Source organism: Oncorhynchus tshawytscha, linkage group LG08 (assembly GCF_018296145.1).
Source record: "Oncorhynchus tshawytscha isolate Ot180627B linkage group LG08, Otsh_v2.0, whole genome shotgun sequence".
Taxonomy (NCBI): Eukaryota; Metazoa; Chordata; class Actinopteri; order Salmoniformes; family Salmonidae; genus Oncorhynchus; species Oncorhynchus tshawytscha.
In genome coordinates, this window is record NC_056436.1 from 51175919 (window position 1) to 51188847 (window position 12929).

Genomic DNA, 12929 nt, shown 5'->3' on the forward strand with positions numbered 1-12929 from the left:
TCTGAAAGACACAGTCATGATGCAGAGAGAGCTTTTCAAGGGAGGGTACATACTGTATATGTGTATAAAGTGTATATGTGTATAAAGTGTATATGAGTGTAGGTGTGACGAGATACACACTATTCAAACTATGCATTATAATGCACAATTTAAGTGCATTAAATTCAGTATGCAATGCTGATCTATTTTTCTAAATCTGTCTACTGTGGTACAAAGCAGTAAGTAAACATTAGGGATAACACCCTTGCATTATGCAAATGAGTGGAGGTGAACGAAAGAAAAGCCGTGTCCTTGAAAAGCTACTGCCTTCACATGGCCACTGCCCACGATGCACCAGTGAGTCCTAGACAACACAACAGCATGCACAAATTGGACCAATAAACACGCAGCTGTTTGCCTCATCAAACTCAATGCCAGTTTTACTCATAACGCTTTGTGAGTATTGTGGTATCGTTGGTATAGTGTGTAGTTCATCAGCTGATTTCCTGAAACCAGAGTACATTTTTTTCATCAGTGAAGACGAGCGTAGTTGTTATGCCAATACATTTAACTCCAGATGTAACCTGTCTTCTGAAGTCTTTCCTATGATTCTGGTGGGAATAGTCAACAAGGTGGTTTTCTGACATTCTGAGAATTATAGCACCTGTACATTATATGGCCATTTGACATAATTGTTATCGGTATTTATCCCCTACTCATCTAATATGTCCGAGAGAATAATTAGCATTATACAATTCTATGCCATTAGCTCAAATTCAAAATTGTATGCCATTAGCTCAAATTCAAAATTGGATACAAAAACTCTAGTTAAAAGCATAGTGCATAGAATTGAAAAGGTATTGTCAGATATTACTCATACAAATCAGACAGTTTTTTTTTTTACATGGATGAAACATTGGAGATAATATAAGACAAGTACTGGAAACAATAGAACACAATGGTAAATATGGTAAAACAAGCCTGGTATTCATAGCTGACTTTGAAAAGGCCTTTGATAAAGTACAACTGGAATGTATATATAAATGCCTGGAATATCTCAGTTTTGGAGAAACTCTTATAAAATGGGTTAAAGTTATGTATAGTAACCCTAGGTGTAAAATAGTAAAAAAATGTCTACTTCTCAGAAAGGATTCAACTGTAAAGAGGGGTAAAACAAGATTGTCTACTATCAGCATATCTATTTATTATGACCATCGAAATGTTAGCTATTAAAATCAGATCCAACAACAATATCGAGGCTAGAAATCCAGGGCTTAAAAACAAAGTTGTCATTGTACGATGATGATTCGTGTTCTCTTTTAAATCCACTATTTTGAACCCTCCACGGCCTCATAGAGGAGCTAGATCATTTTTATAACCTCTCAGGATTACAACCAAATTATGAGAAGTGTAATATATTATTTATTGGATCACAAAATGCTTTAATTTTTACATTACTGTGTAGTTTGCCAATAAAATGGTCTGATGGTGGACATACTCGGTATTCATATCCCAAAATAAATCAATCAATCTCATTACAATACATTTTTATAGAAAGTTAGCAAAAATAAATAAGTACTTGCGACCATGGAAAGGAAACATATATTTAATAAGATATTTAATATCTGTCTATTTGTGGAAAAATCACAGTGATTAACTCTTTAGTCATATCCCAGTTTACCTATTTGCTTATGGCCTTGCCTACACCTAGCGAAAAAATAATATGAGCAATGCTGTCATCAAGGCAAAGGGTGGCTACTTTGAAGAATCTCAAATCTAAAATATATTTAGATTTGTTGAACACTTTTTGGGTTACTACATGATTCCATATGTGTTATTTCATAGTTTCAATGTCTTCACTATTATTCTACAATGTAAAAAATAGTTTAAATAAATATATATATATATAAAGTTTGGGGTCACTTAGAAATGTCCTTGTTTTTTAAAGAAAAGTACATTTTTTTGTCCATTAAAATAACAAATTGATCAGAAATACAGTGCAGACAATGTTAATGTTGTAAATGACTATTGTAGCTGGAAACGGTAGATTTTTTCTGGAATATCTACATAGGTGTACAGAGGCCAAATAACCTCAACTATCACTCCTGTGTTCCAATGGCACGTTGTGTTAGCTAATCCAAGTTTATAATTTTAAAAGGCTGATTGATCATTAGAAAACCCTTTTGCAATTATGTTAGCACAGCTGAAAGCTGTTGTGCTGATTAAAGGAGCAATGAACTGGCCTTCTTTAGACTAGTTGAGTATCTGGAGCATCAGCATTTGTGGGTTCGATTACAGGCTCAAAATGGCCAGAAACAACAAACTGTCTTCTGAAACTCGTCAGTCTATTCTTGTTCTGAGAAATGAAAGCTATTCCGTGTGAGAAATTGTGAAGAAACTGAAGATCTGGTACAACACTGTGTACTACTCAACAGTGAAGAGGCGACTCCGGGATGCTGGCCTTCTAGGCAGAGTTCCTCTGTCCAGTGTCTGTGTTCTTTTGCCCGTCTTAATCTTTTTTTTATTGGCCAGTCTGAGTTATGGCTTTTTCTTTGCAACTCTACCTAGAAGGCCAGCATCCCGGAGTAGCCTCTTCACTATTGATGTTGAGACTGGTGTTTGCGGGTACTACTTAATGAAGCTGCCAGTTGAGGACCTGTGAGGAGTCTGTTTCTCAAACTAGGCACTCTAATGTACTTGTCCTCTTGCTCAGTTGTGCACCGGGGCCTCCCACTCCTCTTTCTTTTCTGGTTAAAGGCAGTTTGCGTTGTTCTGTGAAGGGAGTAGTACACAGTGTTGTACCAAATATTCAGTTTCTTGGCAATTTCTCACATGGAATAGCCTTCATTTCTCAGAAGAAGAATAGACTGATGAGTTTCAGAAGAAAGTTCTTTGTTTCTGGCCATTTTGAGCCTGTAATCGAACCCACAAATGCTGATGCTCCAGATACTCAACTAGTCTAAAGAAGGCCAGTTTCATTGCTGCTTTAATCAGCACAACAGTTTTCAGATGTGCTAACATAATTGCAAAAGGGTTTTCTAATGATCAATTAGCCTTTCAAAATGATAAACTTGGATTAGCTAACACAACGTGCCATTGGAACACAGGAGTGATGGTTGCTGATAATGGGCCTCTGTACGGCTGCGGAGGCCCATTCTTTCAATAACATGGACATTTCTAAGTGACCCAAAACTTTTGAACGGTAGTGTATATATATTTACAAAAAAGTATATGGGGAATTGGAAATCATGCAGACAATTACATTGATGGAAGCCACAATGTATCTGCAATATTAAAGTTAATCTACCCACTTTAAAAAAAACACACACAAAAAAATGGTATGCCATTATTAATGAACTAACAATTTCTTTATTAAATACATAGAAGGAATCTATTAGGGACAGCTATGTCTGTGTGGGCTATGTGGCATCAGCAATACAAGCCATGATAATAAAACATCCATATTCACTATGATCATGAAGTACAGAAATTCATTTTTTAAAATATATAATAAAAAACATGAACAGGGAGTGAGTGGAATAAGTTCCTGTGTCTCATTTGTTATCTGTGCAACACTGTACCCTGGAAGGAACTATGGGAACTGTGGGAAAGTGGCAGGAAAAAGGTGGGACCATTGTCCAAGCTTCCTGCTGGCCGGACCAACACCTCATTGTTTGGGCCAAAGATGTTGTTTTTTTGGAGTTAGACATGTGAACATCCTCTAACAACATCTGATGAGAACTAAATTGATTAGCATCAGACCTGGGTTCAAATAATTGCAAACACTTTATCTGTGCTTATTTGAGCTTGCATGGCTTAAAGAACCAATAGAATAGTCCCAATTCGGCAAACCCCACCCATCTAGCACTTCAGGCAGGCTAAAGCAAACGGCCAAATAATTGAAAGATTTTAAATAGTATTTGAACCCAGGTCTGATTGATTACACAATTGTTGGAAACAGAGCAAATCAAGTTTGATAGGCACTGTTTGATAGGCAAGTTTGATAGGCACTATCTATAATTAAATAACTTTCACTATTGTTTGTGGTATTTGGCCATTTCAGATCTTAATTTGATCACTCTTTTCACTGACACACAGTATTTGCACTTTTCATGTTGTCTACTTTTGGCCAGCTAATAGCCTAACCACCAATCAACCAAGATTATGGACTAAATGTTAAAATCCAGGATAATTTTTCTGTGACAATACAGGTCAAATGAAAATGCAACACCTGTAGGTACCGTAGGACCTACCTAGGATGGGATTTTGTGTCTGTTTCATGCACTGCTTAAATCACGGAGTAAGTTTTCCACATACTGGTGATTCTCTTGCATGGCTGAGGATGAAGGGATCTAACTCTGATAGAAGGTGGAATGTCATTCCCAGATGGGGGCAGTGCAGTGTACAGTATCCTTGAGCAATGGACTGACAACAATCACTTAACGTTCAGTTCCACATTGACCCGTATCCCCCACTCCTGGGCTCTTCATGTAGATCTGAGAAGTATAAGCAATATGGTAATAATCCCAATTTGCCCTCTGATAGACTGGGAGGGGTGGATTTTTGACTTAACGCTTATACAGTAGCCAATCCGATCAGATCTACACAAATGCCTAGGGGTTGGGAAAAGGGGGGCTAGGGACAAGGGGTTGATTTTGGAACAGGCCACCTGATTACAAACAAAATAGACAGTCAGTCAGTCACCCAGAGGTCAGCCAATGAAAGAGTAAATTATCAGATTTCGCCAAACTAAACACAATCCACCTCAGGAGAACTAAGGTTCGGGCACACCGGCTAAATCAAGGTGAGTATTTTAACTTCCCATTACTGCTTTTCAACCTGAGCACATCAGATAATGCTGGCCGATGTTAATCTACGTAGCCCCCTCCATTAAAGTGCTATTGTCTCCCCTCCCTCCCTCCCTCCCTCCCTCCCTCCCTCCCTCCCTCCCTCCCTCCCTCCCTCCCCCTCCCTCCCTCCCTCCCTCCCTCCCTCCCTCCCCCTCCCTCCCTCCTCCCTCTCGCTCGCAGCGTTATGCTTTATCCCTCGCTCTCCTGCTGAATATTAACAATGTTTATGCTAATGTGCTTACAGCGGCTGAGGTCGAGCAGGCCCCTCCTCTGAATGGTAATCCGACTCCTCATTTGCATATCCGCTTAAGTGTCAGATTCCCCCACAACCCCTAAATCACAGCAGAGGGGTGTGCGTATGTTTATGTGAGTGTGTGTAGAGGCTTCATACGGGGGTCGGTAGCCATAATCAATGCGGTCGAACCTCACGGTCCGTACGCATACGGTCACATAACAATCAAAATCTGTTTTGATTGGTAGGTCAGAAGAGGTTCGCTGAGTAAAATGAAACGTAATAGGACAATGGCGAGCCATGTGTTGAAAACATATGGCATGTCAAGTGATGTGTTTTAATCGTTAGTGAACTTACATCTTTCATAGTGTATTCCTAGTACAGTAGTTTACAGTTAGTGGTTCAAAGGTGATCATGATGAAGGCCACAAACAAGAGTTTATGATTGTAAGATGATACAATAGAAATTGTAAGCTTACTATGGCTTGTTGATATTTACTCAAATCCAAGTACGTTTTATATGACTGAACCTGAACCGGATTACTGAGAAAATATCAGGGTTGAAAAACATAAATATTATAATGGCGATATACAGCATTGAACAGTTGGGCAGCATGTATTAGTTAAGAGTCATAACGGCTGTACGATAAGATGTCATGAGGATTGCCATCTAAAAAGGTGAACCTTCACAGGTTCATTTTTAATAGGCTAACATTTTTAGCAACATGCTCGAGAAACTGAACTTCACTTATAAAATATCACTTCAGGGGACAAATAGTTTATATGACCTTCAACGTATAGCATAACCCAATGTTTACTCCATCAGTGACCTTAAAGTATGCATACAGTAACATCGATATTCATCCAGAAAACTGCCATTGTTTGCCTAAAAAAACAAAAAAACAACACAACAACTTGTACTTGTTTAAAACAGCTTCGTCACCGAAAACAGATTAGGTTGAAAGACTCTGCGATTGCGATTCCGTATTGCTTCCGGGACACATAGTAACACTGCAGCGTATGTTGTTCTCTGGGCCAAACTATTCTCATCAGCTGGACAGGGCATGGACATTAGTGACTCATATTAGTTGACTTGCCTGCCAGCAACAACTTAATGTAAAAACTAGACTTGAGCTGATTCCCAGCTCCCATGCTCAGTGTTTATTTTGCTGCTGTGTCTGAGGTTTGGTAACTCAACAACAAACATTAAATACACACCCATAAACAAATGTAAATGCAGACCCATCAACATGGTTTCTGTCTGGTAGTGAAATATTTCATAATGTATTGCATCCCTGAATATTTAGTTACATTTTCTAAATATAAAAGGTAGTAGATTAAAAAAAAGGCGACCTGATTTTTTTCCTACACAAGCCAATATATCGTCCTAGTATTGAATAGTGGTTGGCATGATTCAACAGCCATACACTTACTAATATAACTGACTGCTAGGAAAATGGCATACCTGTGCTGAATAGATAACCCGCCAAAAAATGAGCCCATCAAATGGGCCCCTATGGGCCCTGGTCAAAAGTATTGCACTATGAAGGAAATATGGCATCATTTAGGATGCATAACAAGTCCCACACAGCTATTCAGCTATTTTCATTTGATGGAGTCCAGGTTGCTCTTTTAAAAACTCCCATTTTCTACTTCCTGTTTTGGAACAACATAACATTGTTACTTACAGTACCAGTCAAAAGTTTGGACAAACCTACTCATTGCAGGGTTTTTCTTTATTTGTACTGTTTTCTACATTGTAGAAAAACCGTGAAGACATCAAAGCTGTGAAACAACACATATGGAATAATGTAGTAACCAACAAAGTGTTAAACAAATCAAAATATATTTTATATTTGAGATTCTTCAAAGTAGCCACCCTTTGCCTTGATGACAGCTTCGCACACTCTTGGCATTCTCCCAACTAGCTTCATGAGGTAGTCACCTGGAATGCATTTCAGTTAACAGGTGTGCCTTGTTAAAAGTTAAATTGTAGAATTTCATTCCTTCTTAATGCGTTTGAACCAATCAGTTGTGTGGTGACAAGGTAGGGTTGGTATACAGAAGATAGCCCTATTTTGTAAAAGACCACGCCCATAATATGCCAACAGCTCAAATAAGCAAAGAGAAATGACAATCCATCATTACTTTAAGACATGAAGGTCAGTCATTACGGAAAATTTCAAGAAAGTTTCTTTCAAGTGCAGTCGCAAAAACCATCAAGCGCTATGATGAAACTGGCTTTCATGAGGACCACCACAGGAAAGGAAGACCCAGAGTTACCTCTGCTGCAGATGATAAGTTCATTTGAGTTATCAGCCTCAGAATTTGCTGCCAAATAATTGCTTCACAGAGTTCAAGTAACAGACACATCTCAACATCAACTGTTTAGAGGAGACTGCTTGAATCAGGCCTTCATGGTCGAATTGCTGCAAAGAAACCACTACTAAAGGACCAATAAGAAGAAGAGACTTGCTTGGCCAAGAAATACAAGCACTGGTGAAAATCTGTCCTTTGGTCTGATGAGTCCAAATTTGACATTTTTGGTTATAACCGCCGTGTCTTTGTGAGAAGCAGAGTAGGTGAACGGATGATCTTCACATGTGTGAGATCATGGAGGAGGTGGTGTGATGGTGTGGGGGTGCTTTGCTGGTGACACTGTCAGTGATTTATTTAGAATTCAAGGCACACATAACCAACATTGCTTCCACAGCATTCTGCAGCAATACGCCATCCCATCAGGTTTGCGCATAGCGGGACTATCATTTGTTTTTCAACAGGACAATGATCCAACACACCTCCAGGCTGTGTAAGGGCTATTTGACCAAGAAGGAGATTGATGGAATGCTGCATCAGATGACCTGGCCTCCACAATCACACAACCTCAACACAATTGAGATGGGAGAGATGGGAGATGGCAGAGTGAAGGAAAGGCAGCCAACAAGTGCTCAGCCTATGTGGGAACTCCTTCAAGACTGTTGGAAAAGCATTCCTTATGAAGCTGGTTGAGAGAATGCCAAGAGTGTGCAAAGCTGTCATCAAGGCAAAGTGTGGCTACTTTGAAGAATCTCAAATATAAATACATTTTTAACTGTTTAACACTTTTTTGGTTACTACATTATTCCATATGCATTATTTCATAGTTTTGAGGTCTTCGCTATTATTCTACATGGTAGAAAATAGTACAAATAATGAAAAACCCTTGAATGAATCGGTGGATGCAAACATTTGACTGGTATTGTATTTTGCATATGGATATTCTGGTGATCCTGCATCGTATAGTCCTGTATGGTCCTGTTTCTGCTGGTATTTACCTGATATTTACTCAGAAATGTATGGTTAAAGGTGGTGCGTTCAGTTACTTATTTCTACATAGTATCAACTGGTACCATTTTTAACAAATACCAGGGAAATAACTGAATGAAAACAGAATTAACAATATAATTGTTATCTTCGCTGCAGTTCAATGATAAGGCCAATTGAACAGACTTTGGGACAACATCAAGTCAGCCAGGCACCAGTTGAATAATCAAAGGATTCACTGTGCTATTTGTTGTTGTGGATATTGTGGAGGACTCTTCCGAAGGCAGGATACCAAACACTAACAAGACTTTGGCTACGTTCCAAATGGCACCCTAGTTCTTATACAGGGTACTACTTTTGACCAGGGCACACAGACCTCTGGTCAAAAATAGTGCACTATAGGGTATAGGGGTGCCATTTGGAACGCAAACTTGGTGTCTGCAATGTTTTTCTCAGACTACATAGCCAAGAATAGGTTTAAGGTAGATTGAATCCACCGTTTCCCGCATGCTTTCATTACAGCCGGATGTCATTTACAACATGCATAGAATTTTCCGTTTTGATAGCCATGCACTTAATGTATAATTAATTACAATATAATTTCTGTAGGCCAATGGAACATCTGGATGGGAACCAAACATGGAAAGGTTCCGTATTGAATTCCTATCAGATATAAGTAACCATTGCCAATATTTACAGCGTTAACAATGCCCAGGTAACAATAGTGAAGATTCAATCTATTCACATGGATCATTCTATTTCAAAAACAAATGACATTCAAGGCCAAGTAATACTGAGATGAATATCATGAATAAAGTCCTTTAGTTTTCATGAACAACCAAAACATTTTCTGCCTCTTTTTTTTGGTGGCGGTTGAGAGATTCAAAATAATAATTCCATCGTAAAAATGAATGAAAACAAAATGCTTTTAACCACCAGCATGGCTGGAAGGATGGCTATAACGGCAGTAAATTGGTGGAGTGTATGGTCGGTTGCTGGGAGTTGTTGCCGGCATGGTATCTGCGGTACAGGAGTGGAAGTCCACAAGGGTTTGGACTACTCCTGTTGAATAATGAATGAATGTTGTGCCATGGCATCTCTGCAACATTGCCTTGGCCTTGTACTGTACTGTACTAACTTCAAATCTACTGTACAGTACAGTAGAGTACTGCATTGTACTGATCTATACTTTACTACTCTACTTTATTGTACTATACTGAACTATGCTGATCAAATTTGTGAAACAGACGTGTATGATCGGTTCAAATTTGGAAGGACCAGATTTCAATGTCCATGGACGTCTGGTGTCGGTCGGTGCTCATTGGGTAAGAGGGTTGGTTACAGTAAAAGGAAAGAGAGGGGGCTCATGGGTAGGTGTCAGTAAGAGCCGGGAGAGTTACATTAACTGGAGAGAGAAAGGAGGGGGGGGGAGAGGGAGGGGTTGCCCATTCTGTTTTCACACTCTTGCTATGACCACAACGTGACAGAAAGAGAAAGAACACAGTTATGGGCAGAACATTACAGTTTGCCAGTGGAAAGGAGGACCAACTGTGGTTTGCGACAACTATGTACTCCCATTGTAGCCAGTTCAGTTGCAGTCATTCTGTTACAGGTTTTTAGGTCATTCTGTTACCGATTTGGTAACATAATTATGTATTTAATCACTTAATAAATCATAAACCAAACTGTTATCAGTAAGAACACTATAACTACATTCATTGGTAGGTCTACCTTTACTTGTTACTTCTGTGAACTTTCATTATCCCCCCTCCTCATGAGGGAGAGAAATGAGAAAATACAGTATCTTAAAGACGTGGGTTTTTGATAACAGAATGACAAGACACTCAGCAATATTACAAAAAGGCAAATAATTTCTGCAAAACTAAATATAAAATGTTGATATTAGTGGGCAGGGGTCTTCAACATTATTGTGTTTTTATGTATTTCTAATACCTTTTAAACAAAATGTCGCTAGATGTTTTCTAAGAGCTATTTTCTTTTTCATACGTTTGACGAAAAATCTAAGCCTTCGCTTCTTCAACATTTTTAGGATGGAAAATAGTTGAAAAAAATGTATATATGCCTACGTTTCTCACAAGCGTTCATTTGATACGAAATTTGATGTGCTCCTATGAACTTCACATGTTGGTGCTTATGGGGCTTTTTGCCCTATATAAAAAAAACTTTTTGGGGGGGGCGGGGGGGATTACTGTGCCATAACAAAAAATACACCTCACAGAAGTTCATCTTAAATGGTATTTTAAAACAGCACTGTTTACTGCGATTGTTCATCATCGGCAAACATCCCATGTGTGATTTTTAAAAACAAATGAATCAAATTGATAAAAAACAATGATCTCTAAATACATGCCTGTAACCATCAATCTGTATCAATCTGCCATGTTCAATACTTGAGAGTGCTATAAACTGACCCAATCAAAAACCCAAGGTCACACACCTGATCGTCAAGTTACATCCTTCTTACATGTTCTGAAACACTGTTCCTTTTTCCTGAATGCACTTGAATAGATTTTTTGACAGATAAAGACAATTGACTTACCTGACAAACTAAAATAACAAACTTTTGTTGTTACTAATGATTTATAATTGTTTGTGTTCCAGGCTGATATTTCAAAAGTATCTTACATTGGCAATGAAACCAAAACTGACTGAACTGAACACATTTCCTTGCTCAGTCCTGTTTAACATGATCGCATATCCAAACAATGAACCATTCTTCTTGAAATTATTATTTATTTTTTTGTCAAATGTTCTGTCCTTTAACCATGCAATTTAGGAGGAAAAACAACTCCACTTAATATAGGCTATGACATACTGTACTTGGAAGGTTAGGCACATGTGCAACATGAACACATCTGTACTTACAAATGTAACCACTTTCCAGGTTAAACCACTGAGCCGACCCAAACACACATACATTTATCCCTGAAAACAAACATCCTAACACCTTCAAATAACGGGGCAACCCCGTTCTTTGCCTGAACCCTGTGCCGTTACATAGGGTCCTATACTGTGCAGAACTCACCTCAGTACGAGATTGTAGTCGTTTGTTCATCTCGTAGATCCTATACTCGGGTTGGACCATGTAGGGCGAGTGCCTTCTGTAGAAGGGTCCGAATGGGGAGGAATAGAACGGGTCGTGGGGAGGGTTCGACATGTTGAGTTCTTGCCGCGGTTACAAGCTGCAGAGCGCAATATCAACATCCACGCAACGCACATGGAGTGCGACGCTCTTAACGACGCCGTGGAACCAGCCGCTATACAAGGCTGAGCTACTCTGCACGTTGGGCTGACTAGTTCGCCGCTATAGCGGGGAGGTGACGGTGGGGAGGGGGGAAAGGGAAGGGGGTCTGAAAGGCAGGGTAGGAGGGAGGGAGCGAATGTTCATTGGACGGGTTTGAGAGCTGCATGGCTCCAGTATAAGGGTCGTTACCTGCTTCTATCATTGTTTTGGAGTCGACCCAAGTTGTATTCAGCAGTTTTTGTTTTCGGGGACTTTTCTTTGTTACCAGTATTTTCAAGCCCTTATAAAGCAATGTCTGATTTAGAGCAGTTCATTTAATAATTGCACACTGCACATCCAACAAATTCCCTTCACTGACAATGTCACCCGAAGAGTTGTTAAACCTAAACTGCAAATACATATCTCGATTAAGTAGGCAAACATGATAACTGAATAACCCACAATAGATGGAATATGTGCAAAACGAAAATGCATCTTACATGCAACTGTGGATGACACACCAACTCCCCAGTAATGCAACAGCAATACAACAGACCAAATAAGCTACTGCTTCTGTGTCTAAAGAAACGGTCAGTTTGATATGCAGACCTGTGTTATGACATTTCATTGATTACATTGCTATCAATAATACTCAACCTGTACAGAATTTCAACAAACCCATAAGAATAACTTGACTATACTTATTTGAATGGTCTACTGAGACTTCTGTCAAGTCGGCCAAAATGTCAACGTCTTAAATAACAATAATGATCTGTTGATTGTTCCTCATCCAGACTATGAAGCCTATGTCCCTCTTGAATACTCAACTCAGTGTGATCAAGTATACACCCTTCACTGCACTGATTTCCCAGCAAGATTACTTTAAGATTTCGTTATTCTCTGATTAAAACACACTGTTTCGCAAGAAAGGTCTGAAGCAGCTTTAACAGCAGTATGTAGGGTAGCACCATGGTGTAGCTGGAGAACAGCTAGTTTCCATCCTCCTCTGGGTACATTGATTTCAATACAAAACCTAGGAGGCTCATGGTTCTCACCCCTTTCCATAGACTTACACAGTAATTATGGCAACTTTCGGAGGATGTCCTCCAACCTATCAGAACTCTTGCAGCATGATCTGACATTTTCTTCACCCAATCAAAGGATCAGAGAATGAATCTAGTACCGAAAGCATAAGCTACAGCTAGCTAGAACTGCAGTGCACAAAATGTGGTTAGTAGTTGACTCAAAGAGAGAGAAAGACAATAGCTGAACAGTTTTGAACAAATACATTTATTCAAAAATGAAGCACTGTACTCGCTGCC

The 12929-nt window shown here is 39.2% G+C and overlaps 1 protein-coding gene across 6 annotated transcripts in view; it reads right to left on the reverse strand.

Moving 5' to 3' along the window:
* The window catches only part of LOC112255707 (LIM domain-binding protein 2), an 82872-nt gene extending 71186 nt beyond the window's left edge, over positions 1–11686 (reverse strand). For 4 of the 6 annotated variants that reach the window (XM_042325623.1, XM_042325622.1, XM_042325621.1 and 1 more), the window contains exon 1: positions 11410–11685. In XM_042325623.1, coding sequence (XP_042181557.1) covers positions 11410–11541 — 132 coding nt within the window. In that variant the 5' untranslated portion in view covers positions 11542–11685. Of the gene's footprint in view, positions 1–11409 lie in introns of all 6 variants that reach the window. The other 2 variants (XM_042325625.1, XM_042325624.1) reach the window with 1 other exon arrangement.
* Between the last annotated feature and the right edge of the window lie 1243 nt (positions 11687–12929).